This window comes from Necator americanus, chromosome IV (assembly GCF_031761385.1).
Source record: "Necator americanus strain Aroian chromosome IV, whole genome shotgun sequence".
Lineage (NCBI taxonomy): Eukaryota > Metazoa > Nematoda > Chromadorea > Rhabditida > Ancylostomatidae > Necator > Necator americanus.
Genome location: NC_087374.1, coordinates 24,301,555 through 24,320,382, shown reverse-complemented (window position 1 = coordinate 24,320,382; position 18,828 = coordinate 24,301,555). Strand labels below are relative to the sequence as shown.

The 18,828-nt window shown below is 40.9% G+C and overlaps 1 protein-coding gene across 3 annotated transcripts in view; it reads right to left on the bottom strand.

Annotated features, from left to right (window-relative positions):
- Positions 1–18,828, bottom strand: part of RB195_002542 (uncharacterized protein) — a gene marked incomplete at both ends in the record, with an annotated part of 50,076 nt that overhangs the window by 24,444 nt on the left and 6,804 nt on the right. For 2 of the 3 annotated variants that reach the window (XM_013436664.2, XM_064199847.1), the window contains 3 exons: positions 2,293–2,439; positions 5,734–5,832; positions 5,899–5,985. In XM_013436664.2, the coding sequence (XP_013292118.2) occupies positions 2,293–2,439; positions 5,734–5,832; positions 5,899–5,985 (333 nt within the window). Of the gene's footprint in view, positions 1–1,162; positions 1,253–2,292; positions 2,440–5,733; positions 5,833–5,898; positions 5,986–18,828 lie in introns of those variants that run through there. The other variant, XM_064199848.1, reaches the window with a different exon arrangement.

The window sequence follows — 18,828 nt, the reverse complement described above, 5'->3', positions numbered from 1 at the left end:
TAATCAATAAAGGAGCGGTTGAAGTGTCGAAAATTAAAGGGGAGAAATCAAAGCAAATTTACATGAAAACTTTGCTGATGTAAGTGCCTAGAAGTATCTGGGGAAAACATTTTCGCACATATGAGTCCAAAGCATTTATCAATCGTTTATCAATATTGATAAAGGATCAATACCAATCTTGGCTACAGCTTAAGCGAACCAATAAAGAGCTACCTATTCAACATGTCAATCCACATTCTCACAACTAAAACTACCACTATTTTTATTTTTACATTCTTGTCATTTGCATCTAATCAGTGTCTCAAGGTGTATAGTAATAAATAGCAATAGTTGATAATGAGAATTTCCGCTTTATGCAAGTCGCATTGCTACAATTTATTGATCTGGCCTCGTCACTTTTTATTTAGTTTAATATTCACGTGCTGCAACAGCTTGCTTGCGGACGAAGCATGTAATTTCCGCATTTCTGAAATAGACATCGACCGTTCTCTGGCACCCAAAAAAATAGAAGGCGCAGAAATTTGAAATGTTTGAAGCGATATAATACAATAATATATTCTTTTACGAGATGAAATATATATCTCGGAAAAGAAATAAAAATTGGTTGAGATGTGCTTTATTTTGTGTAACGAGAAAAATAGACAGGAAACACACTTTTACTCACATTTTGTTGCCATCGCAAAAAGTCCTTACCTTCAAGTAGCGATGAAATGAAAGGAGAAGCACAATATCATTCTGTTAAAGTCCAGTTCCAGGACAGTTAGGGTGAGGAGAAAAAATGAATTACAGCGAATGGATAACACTATCGATTCCAGCAATTTTGCGCACTGAACGCATAGTCGCCATCAAATGTGTTCAACCTGCTGCGTGCGATACGTCGCCGATAGGGATGTGGTCTAGTGTGTGCAAAACATAGACAGCGTCACATTTGACGTCATCATTGCATAAAAAGTCGGTGCTCCTGTGATCTGTGGTCGATTTAACACCTAATATACTCATGGATGATACAAGGCACTGGCTGATGTTCTATATGCGAGACCATTGAAGTCAGCAACAGAAATCATGTTCATTCTAAAAACGAGAGGACAACAAAACAGAACGAAACATATGGACAAAATCCAAGGAAATATATTGGGCAGCATAAGCTTGGAGCAAATATTTCCTAGTGCACCGAGTTCTTTTCCACCGAGGAGGATAGTTGTTGCTTTGCTTGTTTGATCGAAGTGGACAAAATGCAAGCAAGCAATATGAGCTATGAAACACTATGGAACATAAAATGTGAAGCATTCGTATTTACCACGTATTCTGTTTTTTAGGGCAGGTGTAATGCAGTTGGCAAGAGGTTCGGCCGAGACTGCAGTCTGCACGATCGGTTCGAAAGCGCTTTAGTGCCAAACAAATGGTTTATCTCTCCGAGGTTGATAAATTGGTACCAGTCTTGTCTAAGGGATAAAAACACTAGCTTGACACATCGATTTGCCCCCGTATGCCATTGTAAGGCTTCACGCTCGTTGATAAACCTCAAACGACCAAACGACGGGAATTGAAGTCAAACGCGCGTATTTTATTGTTAAAAACACGTTGCTTGTAGAAGTGCTTGCTTGATTAACGCAACAGCAAGAAACTGGGAGTGAGAGGGAAGCTTACATAAAACATGCATGCAGCATAGCGAGATTTAAGATATCAGCGAAATGAAATCCACAAAAAGTTCACGTTCCATGAGTGTTTAGTCGCCACAATGGCGCATCTAATGAGGAATCCGGATGGCAGAAAATAGAAAATGGACTGAGCTGTCAAGACATGAAACAAGAAGCAACTACGATTAAGCTGAATCCGCACATGCAAGAACGTCAACCGGGAATGAAGCGAACAAGCATAGGGATTATAGCCTGCCCCCCCCCCCCCCCCCCCCCCCCCAATGGTTGCTATTTGCATTTGTTTAAATGTTTACATCAAAGTTCAGTGGAATCAGTTGCTAATGAATGCGTTTTTTTAATGTGCAACAGACAATATGATAAATGAATATTTTCAAAGAATTGGAAAGACTGGGAATTAATTAGTTTCTTGATAGGGAAGATTTCAATAAAAGCTCTCACTGAACCATGGCAACATAGAGAACGTTTTACTTCGAAAGGAACTTTCGAAGATTCGAACAGGAATTTAATTTGCAGAAAATTCATGCTTAAAAAGACCTATTTTCTCAGATTCATTCAACCATAAGGAACAGAATTCGGCTGCAAAGGGGGGGGGGGGGGGAACAAATGAAATCGAAAGAAAGAAGTGTATCCGTACCTTGTTCGGCGCGACGAGAACGACAAGGTCACGGACCTGTCGATTCCGCGGATCGGGACCGATATTGATGCAAATGATATGAATGCTGTCCTCTTGAATGTAGCCAATAGAAGCGATGATATGCAGTGGAACCCTTAGCTCAATTTGCTGAAATAATTAATATTAAATTAATTGGCAATAAAATAAAATTATAATAATAACTCCAGAATAATGTGACTCTTATAAGAGCAGAAAAGTTGTAATATTCTAGAGAAAGTTAGCACACGTTGGTGCAACTAACGTCTGTGATTCTGGACACATGCATTTAAAAGGTCCAGATCAACGTCCTAATGGGCAGGCTGTGCTTTTTAACTGCACCACAAAGTGCGATTTTAGGGAAAATTTATGGTTCTAAGAAGTAACGGGCAGATGATCGAGCACAGAGAACAAAAGATGCAGAGCGTTTCGGAGTCCCGCGTTCGAAAATGTATACAGAGCTCGTTTAGGTAGCATGTAGAACAAGTAAGTGTGCTTCACGGTAGATAAACACTTCCGATGCGCTTTCCACGCAACTTCCTTGCTAGAACCTGTTGGAATGTTTGAAAAACATTTTGATATGCAAGTACAGTAAGGGAATGTCAAGAAGAGAAGGGAATGTGTCTTGTTATAGTGTGCCTACGAGGTTTTTAGATGGAACCTTTATTTGCCTGACGTTTCGGCTTTTTCGCCGTCTTCAGAGGCCTAAATAGACGATGACTGGAACAATGCTACGCTTATCCCGTCAAGTGCCACACCACCCTGGGTCAGTGTTTCGATAATCGTTCAGGGTAGTGGAAACAGAAACCCCTCTCCATTGAAAATGGTCTTACGTGTTGCTCCACCGGATGTGGCGCGGCTGGTTGCACGCACTTGTCACTCAGTGTACCAGCGAATGAGTATTACTGCGGGTAGATCACCAGCGACGATATAGATTATTTGATCTACACACAGAATATCAGGCGGTTATAGGTCACAGAGCGGTACAAGTGGCAAGAACTCATTCGTTATCGACAAGCATTCATTCCTATTATTCATTGAAGAGTTTCTTTTAAGAATCCAAAACGCCTCCAACGTCTTCCTTGCCGATATTTCTGTTTCATGAGCCAGTATAACGCATTTCACATCGTAATCGTTTCCGTTGTGGGCCTCATGTCTGTGCCTTCCTAGTGGTGTTATCAAACTTTTTCGTCGTTTTCCGGCCATGTGTTCATTAATCCTCCTCTCACACACACTACCCCCATTTTTGCGCAGTCGTCTGTTTTTCCGTAAGGACAAATAACACATCTTTCACAGATGCAGTATCTATCATATAGTCTGTTTCTAACAAGCTGGCTTTTGATGTTTGCATTTGGGATATTTACCAAGATCACGTCATTTTGTAATTGTGCTTGGATAATGCTGCGCTGAACAGCGGCACTGACACTGTCAGAGATAAAAGGAAGACAAAGAGAAATTTTGTTTTCGCGCGGAACAGTGCTATTTACAGTGCGGGTTCTTCGGTAATGCGGACGTACTGTATGACCATTGACACATGCGATTTTCAAGGCTAGTCTTCGTGATTCGTGTCGTTCTTGGTTGCCAGTGCATACTTCACTAGCGGTTTTGAACATATTACGAATCACTGCGCGTTTTACTGCAGTCGGATGTGCAGATTTGGCGTGCAATATGATGTTCTTGCAACTTTCTTTGCGATACCACTTTACTCTAATAATGCCGTTTGAAGTACTTATTTGTGTGTTGAGGTACGGAAGCCATCCTTCTTTTGGGGTTTCTCGTGTGAGTCTTATACATTGCGATTGTTGGTTGAGTATTCGGAAACACTCGTCCATTTCGGACTGTGTTGATGTTATGATGCAACAGTCGTCAATATATCTGCAATACATTATTGGTCTACGCGAAAGCACTGGTTCTTCGATTCTGCTATTGAAGCAGATCTCCAGTACTGGTGCTAATCGTTGACCCATTGCTAGCCTTCTCAGTTGCGCGAAATAATTTCCTGACCACCTGAAGATATTACAATTCAGGCATTCTTTGATAAGCATTATTATGCGAGATTTACTTAGTCCATATGTTTCCAAGTTGTTACCATATAAATCTATCATCTCAGAGAGAGCTTTCAGCGCCTCACTGTTTTTTACATTCGTGTAGAGTGAGGTTACATCAAAGGACTCTATTACGCAGTTGCCCTCAACTCTCGCATTGCGAGAGTTGAGGACAACTGCGTAATAGAGTCCTTTGATGTAACGGGATAGACGGGATAAACGTAGCATTGTTCCAGTCATCCTCTATTTAGGCCTCTGAAGACGGCGAAAAAGTCGAAACGTCAGGCAAATAAAGGTTCCATCTAAAAACCTCGTAGGCACACTATAGCAAAACACAGACAGAATATGCCGAGGTTTCAAGACAAAAGAACATTCGAACTACTAGAGAAGGGATTTTTTTTGAGAACGAATCAGTAGCCGAAAAAAGTTATATATTCTGGAAATGGTTTTGTGTTCAAAGGAGGAAGTTAGTCTTGATGTTTATAAAATTGGAAAGGAATCAATTATGGTCGTCTTAGTGACGGAAAATACAAAGTGAGAATAAATACTGGTTAGAAAGATAAGAAGAACGCATAAAAGATGTCGAAAAGCAAGAAAGAAATGATAACGATGAAAGAACTGCTTCTGTTGAAATATTTATGTGGAAACAAAAGAAAGTGATGCGCTAAAAATTTCACCAAGTCACTTTCCTCCAAGAAATGAATTCATCCGCAATGATTAAACTTTCATAAGAACCCTAGGAAACACCCTGGGCAGCTGCGCGAGGGAAGTTTTCTGAGAAAAACTGGAAATTAGCTGAGAATGAAAAATACATACGGGAAGCAAGAGAAATAGCTAAGACGATGCGAAGAAATGATAAGAGAACGTGCAAACTGTGCACAAATGTACAATTTATTATCACTGAAAAGTCAGCAATTGCTAGAAATCGATCGAAGCCGTTTATTCGCCGACATTTCCGAAAGGTATGTGATTTTGAATGATGATATGAAAGGTTTTTATGGTTCTTCGAATGTTCATCGCGGTGAATTTTGAGTAGCGTTAGAATCAACGCGTCAGAAGAATGCACCAGTGTGTTCCGAGACAGCCTCAATTTTACGAGTCACACTGAGGCCTAGGTCTAAACGCTCGTAAAAGCGGCATCACGAAGTTGCTAATGGCTAAATCAATGAAGGATTCACTAACAAAGCCAATAATGGACCGCTAAATAACAGGATGCTGACTTTAAAAAAACCTATTCTACGCAACGTGTTTGTTCCGATGCGCTCACATAAAGCATAAATCCTCGAAAACGTATATTGGACCAGAAATGCGCTTTCATACGGCGACGCCAGTGCGGCGAGAAACGCGTCGGTGACAGACGAACACAGCAATTGTGAGTGACCTGACTGGCGGCCGCCTTCACATGAACATGGTGTCGAGCGATGCTGATCCGGTGCGAGTCTGGCTGGAGGCAGTGCATGGGTGCGATCGATCCGCTGCTCTGGAAAAGCTCCGGTGTCAGAGTGTCGCAGAGTCATACATAGTCACTACGTTGTCACCAACAAACCTGCGCTTGGTCGATGATCTTCAACAGGTCGCTACGTCCGCTAGGATCTATGGACACGAAGCTTACATCAGAGATGACGCCCGCATACTGCAAAATGAGGTGTTCAGGATGAACAACACTAGGATTCTAAGAAACTAAACAAATACAATCATAATTACTACTCCCTTGCGACGGCGCAGGCGAAATTTGAATGAAAGGTAGTATTATTATTTATTATTATTTATTATTACTTACTGTTTATTGTTATCTTTTATTATTATTATCAAGTTATTCGTTACAAGATGGAGAACCTATGTGTACCTACATATATATTTCTACTACATGGTAGATAGCAAAAATTGATTGTCCTCTAAAATTGCTGGACAAAAGCCCTCCATGACTCCGATTGACTTGTTTTAGAGCCTTGCTAGGATAGAAAGTTTCAGTTCGCAGCTCATCCCCTTGAAATTATTCTCTTTTTGAACGAATTCTAATGAAGGCAACTAGTCATTCGCATGTGAGTGTCCCTCTGAGGTGTTTCACACCTTTGTTTAACTTTTCAGGTTTCATGTCAAACGAGTCAAAATCCCTAGGAAATTAACTCGGAGGGCAAAAATCTGCTAGCTGCTCGCAGATTGCAAATTTTTGCTCTCTTTCCATTTCTCAATTTCGTTAACTCAATCGGAAGCCTGAGGGCACAATCAGCACGTCCGCGGACTAGACTTCATTCAGTTCATGAGGAAGGCCTATTCTCAACATTTATCCATATTTTTGACCCTTTAAAAGGATTTGTTGTGGAATAAGGACAAAACGTTCTACTGAGATGCAGCCTCTAGGGTTGCATGAAAGGCTTGCACAGTCTGAAAGCTCTCTGTGAGGAAGCTTCTTTCTTTTCTAGCCTCCGAAACCCCACCATGGTGGTTTCGATAGCTTTTTTAAAATGGTGTTTGCAAAAACGGTAAGTAGAACATTTGATGTGACTTTTGGTAGCACATTTTGCATAGGCTATCAGAACCCCGCTTGTCAAAATAACATATACATGTACACAGCTGAATCTTGAAAAAGTGGCTGCATTTACTACACAAGTTATTCTGTGATGGTGTGGTGTTCAGCCGAGAAATTTACGACCTGGCGCCACTGAGAACTGCAGAACTAGACCGATAAAATTCCATTTTTGACAGTAATTGTTGTATGAAAAAAGCACGCCATGAACGTCGAAAGTGTTGGAGAGGCTTAGCGTGATAGGGGGTGGGGGCAAGGCAAGGAAATGGGTGCGTTCGGAGCGCAACCAAGGAGGGTGCCTACGTTGCGACAGCGTAACGTTCATCCGGCGGAACACATTCGACTACAGTGACTATGTACACTCCTGTTGGCTAGTGACTACAACTTAGGCAGTGCAACTAAAAAGCTGGATGTGAGGCAGAGGAAGGTACGGTGATACTTACATTGATACGACCGCAAGAACTTTTGCGGTCGTGCCAGCTCAGCTACTAGAATTTCTGTATATTAGCTATGCAAAAACTAGAGAGCAGAAGATAATATTCAGAGATGAATTGGCACGGAAAGATGGATTTGGATTAGACGCTTATGAAGTATTTTTGAAAATAGCTCTAAAAGAGGTCTCGCAATTTTAGTTGACATGAGAGAAACCTAGTCGATTTCTCGGAAGCAAAAATAACTACCTTTTATACTAATAATTATGGACTTCAAAACTAGAGGGGAAGAAGATGATGGGGCTTTTTTAGGAGCATAAGAATAAGAGGAGAAACACAGACGAGATAGCTCCCTCCCCAAAAACTGGATGCCTACGAACTTAATTGACTTTCGCTGTTTACAATGAAATCTCTGGCAGCACATGCTTGGTAGAGAAAATTTTTCGATGGAATTCATGATAACAAAAAAAAAACAATGAAGAATAAAGCACATCACAATGCCAAGCAGAGAAATTGGTCTCGTTTTCCAGAAGGAAGTAGCAGTGATAGCAAAGTTGCAGGTTTGATTGAAATAGGCATTTATTTGTGTAATTTTGAGAAACAGTAGTAGTTTTCGGGGATGACGTGCACCACCAGCTGGTTTGAAAGAAGCGATCCGGCGGGATAAGAAGTGGATGAGAAAGATTATCGCGTTTTAGCGAACAGCGACCAATGGATCTTTGAATCAGTGCATGATCAGGCCCCAATGTAATAGAAAGCAATTTTCCACGTAATAATCCAGAGTTCTCATTCAACAAAGTTTACTCAGGTGGATGGAGGCGTTATGGCGGATATGTGATTTCGATATATGTACCACAATCCAGTAAAGACTTGCTCGCGGAAAAAAAACTTCACGCGACGGGCATTACATTTTTAGTGGTTTCAGCACCGGATATATTTATGTCGGAACAGCATTTAACTTCCCGCACGCAGCACAAGTGCATTGAGTTTGCACCAAGAAGTCATCGTCGTCAAATCACAGTGAGTGGCGTAATTGAAAAAAAGCGACGCGAAAAGATTTATTTCCCTCGTAGTCATCCTCCTAACGTTAAATATGCTAACACAAGATTTTAATCCTTCGAAGGTTTATATTTGCAATGATGCTCAGGGCTTTTAGATTAGATTGTTCAATGGGTGCAATTCTAGATTAATAGCGGAATAAAGTGCAGCGTTTCAGAGCTCAACGAGGAGAAACGAATTGAAGAGAACGATATTTAAACAGGGAAGTGATTCTGAAAGGATGCTCCTCCATCCATACCAAAACGAGGATGACTCTCAATAGCAACTCTTCTCCATTTTCTGAAGCATTTGAAGTCTCGACTAGGGAAGTGAGCTTTCCACTTCATTTTAAGCAACAAATCATGGTAGATGTTTTAATACCACTTCATTCGAGGAGATTCCATAGAAGAGCAGTGTTCGTTGACTTGAACGAAATAAGTAAAATACCAGCTCAGCTGTCGTCCGTGCTGCCTTTGACAACTTTTTCTCTTAAAGGCAAGGTCATAAAATTGGCGACGGTGGGATCTTTCCACGAACAGAGAGGAGTAAAGGCAAAGTTCATGAGTGTGAGCGCGATAACTCTCAATTCCACCGGAACTAATCCGGAAGAAGGAATGAGCAATAGCGTTGCGAAGGCTGCGAAGTAATTTCTTACAAAATAGAACGTGAGCACTTCCATCGTTGTCCAACATATAGTAGAGTCAAAATGATATGAAGCACGGTGCAATTGCGTACATAATTGTCTTATGATCTACCTATCCCTCTTACATAAAAAAGGTAAGTTACAACAGAAAATACTTTTTTGTAATAGCATCATAGTAACAGTGTTAACTTCCACTTATCTGAGATTTATTTAGTTATAAACAAATCTACGTGAAATCTTATTAACACTCTAGCCTTTTACATATTGCAATAATATTCCTTTAGCAAACTGATAAGCTGAAGGAAATATAATGATTATTGTTTAGTCCTCGAATAAGGCTCGCAAAACGAAATCGATCTTTTTTTAAATGTATTCCTAAACAAAGGGGGTGTAGTTTAGCGATTAGAGGTTCCGCTTCGTGCATGATCGATCAGAGGTTCGAGTCCGCCCCTAGTGCTCACCAAACCTTTCATCCCTACGGGGTCGATAAATTGGTACCAGACTTGTTGGGGAGGATAAAAGCACTGACTTGACACATCGGCTAGCCACCGCAAGTCATTGTATAGGCCAGTTATACGTTCGTAAACCTCAAACGATTCGGAATTGAAGTGAAGGTGGTGGCGCATCCTAAGCGGATCGATTAACGCCAGACAGCTTATCCTTATCCTTATCCTTCCTAAACAACCACTACCCTTCACGTTAAGAGTATTGACTGAAGATTGAAATTTAGGTTGTGTCGATATAGCAGCTATAATTGAGTATAATCGGCGACTTGAGGCTCATCCCAGTTGCGCAGACGTTCGTGTTCGAAACTGTGCGATGAAGCAAACGGTTCTGATCGAGGTGGAACGACCGCGAAATCCAGTTAAAAATAGTGCAAGCAGGGCTCTTTCTCAATCCTAACCTCTGCGCTCCACCGCACCGCTTCGAACGCAGCAGCTTACGCAAACGCACCGAACTTTAGATCATTTTGATTTACCCATATATTAGTTTGGACAGAAGGTCTTGCCTCCCATTTTTCGAAATTTCCAGAACTTTCCATTCTTGGGCGGAACCCATGTTGCACCATGTTGTAGTTGTAGAACATTCTCGAAGCTTCTCCAAAATAGGTATATATAGCCGGGGGACTTTCTTAATTTTAATCACGATGCCAATTACGCAAGAGCAACTTCGAGCTATCATCATTTGTTATTGGCGTAGTGGCATTGGAGCAACGGCAGCAGCCCGCAACGAACACAACAGATTGGACGAGAACTCCACTATTACCAGGACTGTCAAGCGCTGAATCGCTCACTTCGCAAGCAGAGACACCGACTTCGAAGACAAACCCGGTAGGAACGTCCCACACTGTCGAAGACTCCTCCTTTCTCGACGCTGCCAAAGAGGATCCAGAGATCAACACCTACAGTCTTGCAACGAGACTTCACCAGGTTTAGGCGGGCATCCATCTATCAATCTCTCCTTCTGACAAATCTTCCGCATCGAAAGGAGTTTCTCGAAGATCTTATTATTGGAGATGAGAGGTGGGCCATTTACGATTCTAGCGCGCGCCGTGCCGCGTGGCTCCCTAGAGGAGATGACCCGACGACGCAAGCAAAATCAGACCTCCAGCCCAAGAAGTGTCTCCTTTGTTGCTTCTGCCGGGGGAGGGGGGGGGGACTGCTGTTTTATGAGCTGCTCCCACAAAGCCACACCGTCACTGGTTCCATGCACGCTAGTGAGCTCCATTCAGCTCGCATCGGCCGTTCGAGAAAAACGGCCAGGACGAGCTTCGTTGCACCTCCTCCACGATAGCGCCAAGCCCCATAGCTATAGCTAGCTATAGCTACATAGCTAAGGAGACCTACGAAAAACTGGAGGAGTTAGGCTAGGACACGATGCCCATCTCCCTATTCTCCTGACCCTGCCTTCTCAGACAACTTATTACGGTCTGTCAAGGCTTTCCTAGCTAAGAAAACCTTCACCAACTTCGAAGAAGTCGAACTGGAAGTCAGTGACTTCTTCGACTCCCATTCTCCCCAGTTCTGGGAGAAAGGGATCGCTGACTTACCTATTAAGTGGGACACTTGTTATTAGTAATGGTAATTAAATTATTTATTAATTCCTATTGTAGGCTGAGTAAAAAAATGAAATAGAAAAAATGACAAATGGTGACAAGACTTTCCGTCCAGCCTAATACGTCAGCTCTGCGCAAGTTTTGCGCTTCCAACACTGTCCCCTATCAGCGATCCGTGGCGTAGTAGCAGTGTTAGTGAAGAATACTTATCGTTGTTGAATCCAGTGTTAACAGTCACAGTGTCTTACGCTGAATCTTCCCGTCGTCATCTGTTTTCGTAAAGAACAACACGTAACTTTTAAACACGTAGCTCTATCCAATTTCCAATACATTGGTATGCTGGAGAAATTGTTAACTTGGACTCATGGAGGCACGTTAATCAAATTTCAAGTTGGATATTCCGTCGATTTGTGGCCTTTATGTACGTTATTATATATATATATATATATTATTCCAAATATTTGAGTTGGAAGGTACATCCCTGGTCTGGTATCCCCTCCACCACCCAAAAGTGACTTCATCTAAATTCCACTGAGTATTATGACCTGAAAGATTAGTACATATATTTGCTAACATCAAAGTGTTCATTTGATGGTGAAGGCTATAAAAGGTACCAATCAAACTCGACTTTATCGAGCAGAAGAAACATTAATTCATTTCTAGCACATAACGCGCAAAGAAAAGGAAGAAGGAAGTGTTGGCTGAGAGGAGGAGCGAGTTAGAGATTTTGAATTGTTAAAGGAGAGAAAGGTGCTCGCAGCAACGTTAGCGGACGACAAGAAATACTTGCAAATCGCACTAGATAATGAACATAATGAAAAATAAAAGCCAATTGCTAATTTAATGCTCATATGAGGCGGATTTATGTGAAAACGCAGCCAGAAGTTGTTGTGGGGGAAAGAGGGTCCGAATCAAAGCTTTGGAGGAGGTCGTCAAAAAGATACGACCTCATCAAACTCTCTTTTTCTCTTTCTTAACTTGACTCATTCTGCTCTACATCAATAGACATAGACGTCAATCGAATCGAGATCTATGTACCTAGGTTATTCTAAACTCTAAAAACTTCCACAAAAGTACTTATATTCTAAAATACCAGTGGCTACAAATCAGGAGACCAGTCTCATAAAGTAGTAAATATTCGCAAAGTAGACGTTACCATGAACATTCTGGTAACCTATTCGTCTGCATATTTCAGTTTTAAGATTTTCAAGACTCGGCAAAAGAGGTATATTTCAAGTTGAATAAATGCTTCCCTTCCCAGACAGAAAACATGTGGTAAATTCACCAGAGAACTATTTGTTTTTGACAACACTCCGATTTCTACAGTTCTTTTCTGAAAGGTGCATGGCTTTTTCGAGATCAAATACATCACTTTGCTCTTCCTCACTTTTTAATCGAATTTTTGAGTAGTCACCGGAGATCTACGCTTAGTACTTCTTCCCAAAATCTTGGTACTTTCTTAGATCTCTCTCTTTTCTCTAAGATGCGACGTAAACAATAAGTATAGAAGGTGGATTTCAGGAGGCCAAAGTGAGGAAAAAATCTTATTGTTCTCACAAAAGCATGATTCTCGTGGCTCATGCAGTACATTTCCATACCTAAATGCAACAGTTTTGCTGCTGAAAGAAGTATTCATCAAATGATGTGAAATTTAATTGAAATTGTGAGGTTCGAAATGCCTCCTCCGTCTCTGGCCACCCATTACGCAAGCATTTATCGCGACAGCGGAAAGGTCTGGCAGGATCTCAGGCCACAGCTAGATGATCCTTTCACTATTTTCTTGACAATATATTTCACACATAACTGTGACAGTACAACATTGACACAGTTAAATTTGAAAAATGAGTCAAGTGCAAAACCAAAATGGACGTTTTCGTTGAACGTTCTGAACGCTTTGACTGTAAACTCAGGGAAAGAACTGCAAGCTATGACTGATGATTGTAATGAACACTGCATAGCTATGGGCCGTTAGTAAATGCTTTTCATGTAAATATAGTCCAGATGATTGCCACGGTGTTCACGGATTCGCGCCGAACCTTTTGTCTCGCTCAAACGTAAAATTTCCTTAAATCGCGTGCATTTCAGAGAAATCTCTTGCGATAAATAAATAAATCATAAATATACGGCGGTGGGAGGCTATTTTCGTCAAAATGAAGATTTTTTCACGTAAGGAGAAACGGAGAGATGAAATGCCAACGAAAATCACGGAACATACTTGCTTTGCCTGCAATCCTATATGGAACAGAGAGGTGTGTACAAAAAAGTGCATATTCGCTGTCTACCTTCTCCAGAAGAAATCGAATTCTTGACTAGGAGGAAGTGGAAACGTCTAGGATCTGGAGGGAAGCGCAAAGGGAAGGATATATGGGTGGAGACCTGCGATGTAGATACGATGCGAAGTCGATTAATGTAAAGTAGTAGCAACAGCTTAAGAGGTAGTGTTCGAGTTCAATACAACCTGAGGTATTACCGACGCCGGAGGTACGATGACGGACGGATTTCAGGAGCAACTGACGACATGGAATTGATAAGGAATAACAGAAACAGTATCACAAAAAAAGAATAGATTGATTCGATAAGACACCGCGTACGGTAAAATATCGAATAGCAGATATAAAAATGTGGTTTTGAAATTAATTAAATAGAAAAATGCTGGAGAAGTGAATATTAAAACAAACAAAACTATGCACAACCCTCCTTTTTGCTACAAACTGTGGTTTTCAACTACTTTTTGCAAAATACCCGCCCTGTCTCGTGATTCTGTTCTGGAAACATTGAAGCAGAATTTTTACCGGCTCTCTTTTAATCGTTTTCAGCACTTTTTCAAATTCTTTGTATAATAATGAATTAATCCGATAAAGTACGTATTGGGTCATACATCTAAATGCGGAATGCGCCGACAATGCAATCCAGCTGTGGTTCCTACTGCCGTCGATGAGCAGTTCGGATGCTTCATGAGGACGAGCACGAACCAAGAATGTACGGTTTGGTTCGAGGTGCTTCACTGTGTGTGAGAAAATGAAAATAAAAAACTTTTAGGAATCCTCACCTTTGAGAAGTGTGCTTTTGGTTGCTTCCGGCAAATTTAAAAAAGGTACAAAGAGTAAGAAGTAAACTTCTATTCCAAACCAGATGAAAACAATGTAGGATCATGAGCAGAAATAAATGGATTTTCCCATATTTTCATATATTTTATAGGATGTCAAAAACGATAAAACACCCACGGACAGATGGAGATGTGACTCATTACTTTTTACAATTTTTTCGCATAACATCAAAGTTCAGCACAAGTTTAACGATAGTGTTTTCGAAGAGGAACGTCTCTCTCTCATTGCACCAAAGTTCATTACCTCATCAAAAAGATTCTGAACGAAGATAATCGCTCTTTTGCAAAGTTCGACTTTTGGAGATGTCTGCGTCAGAGTCTGCTTTTTACACGAAATTTATGAATGTTCTTTGAAATTTTTTCAGTTTGGGCTTAGAGGTAGTTTTGGATCAAGTCTGCAGACCATTCCTGAACCTCGGTAGTCACCTGCGGTTCTAAGATTTTTTGTCTTTGTATCTCAGGTTAGCAAGACCTATGAGAAGATTTTGAAAGTTCAACAGAACAGCGCTAATTTCTCAATGATGCAGGAGAGTTCTGCAACAAGTCTTGAGAGTGCTGTGTTCTGTTGTTGCCGAGATAACAGATAAGAAAAAAGAAGAGGAACAATCACAAATGTTCCAATAAAAGTGCCATTTCATTTAATATCAGCCTTACATTGTCTTTTATTAAATGCTACATAATCCTGTGATCGCTGTGGAATACATCTGGAAAAACTGCAAAACCTCATCTAAAAGTGATTTTAACATATTTATGAGTCGAATTATATTTTTTAACAAATGTAGATTTTATAGAATAGGCGGTTCCAATTGTAAGGGATTTCATCCGGGGTAGACTATAATAATAATCATGGGGATTTCTTAGCATAAGATCTTCGGCAAATAGAAAAACTGCCATTGTTGAAATCATAAATTAACTAGTCCATCGAAAGCGCTCAACGACTACCTCATGAAATAAGAAAAAAGTTATTGAAAGGGGTGCAAATCATCATCTGAAAGTTCCGGAATAGTTCAGGAAGCATTTGCGAACATTGATAGTTCGTTAAAGATTCACTGATATTGTGAACACCTCGAAAGTCTCTGGAACTGTCCTATTTGCTATTTGAAAAACATAAACGACAAATCTAGAGAAAAGTCAAGTATGCTAATAAATAGAAAATAATTCAGTTAATAATGAAACTAATAAAATAAATTCTTCCACCTCGTGCGCCAGTCGTAATCTAGGATACTACCAAGCTTTTCATTACTTTCCCAATTTTTTTGCTCGTGGAGAGTTTTCCTGATTCAGTGAAGGTTTCTTACATATATACAGACTAGTTTTCGCTATCTCTGCACAAAACTTTAAAATAAAAAATGGAGGAGGCAAACACATATATGTTCCCAAGCATTAATTAATTAATTAATTAATTAATTCTCATTGGTCTTCATGGGTCACACTTCCCAAAAAAACACCATTCAAGAGTTCTCCGATAGCAGTTTATCCGATTTTATGCATAATGTTACATTTTGCTTAGATAAGTTCTACAATTAGGAAGATGGACCACTTTACGGGAGTTCCGGAGAGCTCAGTTACAGCTACGTACTTCTTTACAAACCTCTGCAGGAAGCTTTTCGACAATAATCTGTCCATTTTCCCAACGTTTGACGCTCCCAGCAGCGATTTCAAATTTACAATGGTAAAGAAGACAACAGGATGTCGGTAAGCGGTGGTACTGCACTGCACTGCAGCGACTCTTTGGTACGAAACCGGCCTGCTGCGAACCACGCTTTTCATCAAGTCGAGGTCGACAAATTGGTATCAGACTTTTCTGGGAGGATAAAAACACGTCGGTTTGTCCCTGCAAGTTAGCGTAAAGGCTATGCACGCATTCGTAAACGTCAAACGATTAAATAATTGAATTAATAAGTCTCAAATAACCCTTCAAAATATGTTTGCGGCGCAGAAATTGAAAATGTTGAAATGCAAAAACTGTGAGCATAATCGTTGTCGTAACTATTCCATAAAAATCTTCTTCAAGATTTCGAGCACTTTTTTACAGGATTTTTTTTGCATATTGGCGCATATATGTACGTCAAATAATACCATGTTTCACGCATTTCGATGAAATCTAAGAAACATCAGGAAGTTCCTATCACTGGGACTTCGTTCGTTGCAAACAACTTTTCTGTTTTGTTAATCCATGATTTTGACTAAGACTGCGGAACATCTCACTACAAAATGGTGGACGTTCGCTGAAACAACCAACGATTACATGTGAATGATTTCTTTCTGAATTGGCAATGAACGAGGGCTCGCTCGAGTTCACAAATTCGGGCCCATTGTTCATTCTGAGCGCCAAACCAATTTTGAGTTCAGGAAATACAGTATCGCCATCTTTCGGCGTTGGTGCCTGCACGGAAACCTGCTGGAAACCATGGAACCGATAAGGAAGCCCACATTTGGCTGCTTTTACACGCATATCTTCATTAATGTTTTGTATGCTCGTTCGCTCAAGAAATATGATAATCATTGAAACGATGAGGAGAAATAAATACATAAGCCTAGTTCATAAGTTATCTGTTTTATTGAGGACTGGAACTGACGACCGTGCTGCTCTTCCATCATGTTCAAGAAAAAAAGAACAGCTGTCTGAAACCGTTCAGCACCATCGTTTTCGAAGCTTCTCAACAATACGTTTTTGAAGACTATTAGCAGCTAACCGAACCCCCATTCCCAACCAGAGAAAATTATCCCTTCAATCACAAGTTAGATCATATAGAGCCGGCCAGCCTGCCAGGGTTTTATGATGGAAAGAAGAGAAGCATGTGACAATTTCTTACTCTGCTTTGAATTATTGAAAACGATGATCGATGTTGTGTAAATTCAAACGATCTAGTGTTTTGGAATGGCCGTCTGCTTCCGTCTATGCATTCTATTACTGTGCCTACGAGGTTTTTAGACGGTACTATTGTTGGCCTGACGTTTCGACTTTTTCGGCATCTTCAGAGGTCTAAACAGAAGCTGATCAGGACAACTTTAGGTTTATTCAATAAAGTATCGCAATACCTTATACCTTGCGCCCCATACAATGACTTGCGGTGGATAGCCAATGTGCCAAGTCAGTGTTTTTGTCCTCCCAGACAAGTCTGGTACCAATATTTCGACCCCGGAGGGAAGAAATGCCTAAATAGGACGGATTCGAACCTCCGATCGATCCTGCAGGTAGCGCAACCTCTAACCGCTACACTACACCCGCTAAACATTGTGATATCGTCCAATAAACAGATCTCACTACCATGGTTTGGTGCTTCGATGATCGTTGAAGTAGTGAAAGCAGTCATACACGGTTTCCGTATTCACTACTTGAACGATTATCGAAGCTCTGAAGAGGCAAAAAAGCCAAACTGTCAGGCTTATAAAAACTAAATCTTAAACTTTGTCTTTCATCTAAATTCCATTCTATTCTTCTTGCTTGCCCGCTTACACTGACTGCAATCAGGCATTTCAGCATACACCCCGGGCAAATCCCCCGTTCCCCACTTTAATTTGCGGAGTTATGTAGCGAAAGTTGCCCAGGTATTGCAAAAAGGTGCTGTTGCTCAGTAGACTGCCAAAGAAAACCGGAAGTAGGTCGATTGTCGAGAGGAAGCATGAGGTCTTTTAAAACAGGTCTGTTTCGCTGCCAAAAATTGTCGATGTGATGTACTCGGATCACTGTGTTCGGTTGGCAGTTCCCATGGTACGCGAAGTCTCGCGGTCATGGAACAGTGATGAATACATTGATTCGATGCGAGCTCTTGTTGCAGATCGAGAAGGTTCGGACTAAGCTGTGTTCAAGGACGACGAATATGCTGGCAACTGCGCCACCGGCAACCAATAATGCCAACGCATCGATCAAGTCAACAAGGCAATGAACTTAATGCGCCTCACAACATTAGATAAACAGGTTAGAAAGCACACGACAAAGCAGAAGAAAATGGGTTTTCAAACAAAAATTTAGCAATAAGCGATGTACAGAAAGTAATCCTTGTATTGAAGCCCACGTTTTAGAGTATGCACTAATGTGTAATTTGTGACGTATTGGAATAATCACGCAACTGGGGAAACCATAACAGAGAGAGTCCTGTTTTATATAGTATGCAATAGTAGCTCATATTCAATCGACGTCGGCACAATAATCTCAGAAATCTGCCAATTCGGTAATCGTACTCATTAAGTCCATCTTTTATTGGGGGCCATTTTTGTTGGGTTTGAGAGGACCGAAGTGCACGATAAGAAGCGCAACTTTGAAAAATAGCTACCCACGGTTTTGAAGTTAAACTGTTCGGAAATAAAAAGGGAAAATGGAAACGGACTCAAACTGCCGTCGATGACTGACTGCACTTTGAACATGCGCTGAATGCTTTTCAATGCACCACCACGTAGCGACCAATCAAAGTGCGTAAACACGTTTCCAGGACTGCTGTCGCTTTGGCGTAACTTACCATCATGGACAAATTCAAGGCGGCGCACATCTTAACTACCCCTTTCAAGATTTTTGGAGACAAAAATATTACGAAATTGAATCTCTCTCCTCAAAGCATCAAAGGGGCTAAGGTTGGGTATTGATTAAGTTCATCAGGTAACAACACCTTAAAGGCGGGAGACTACGGAGAGGTGGGTGATTCCGTCCATTTTTCGCTAATTGCCGTAAAAAACG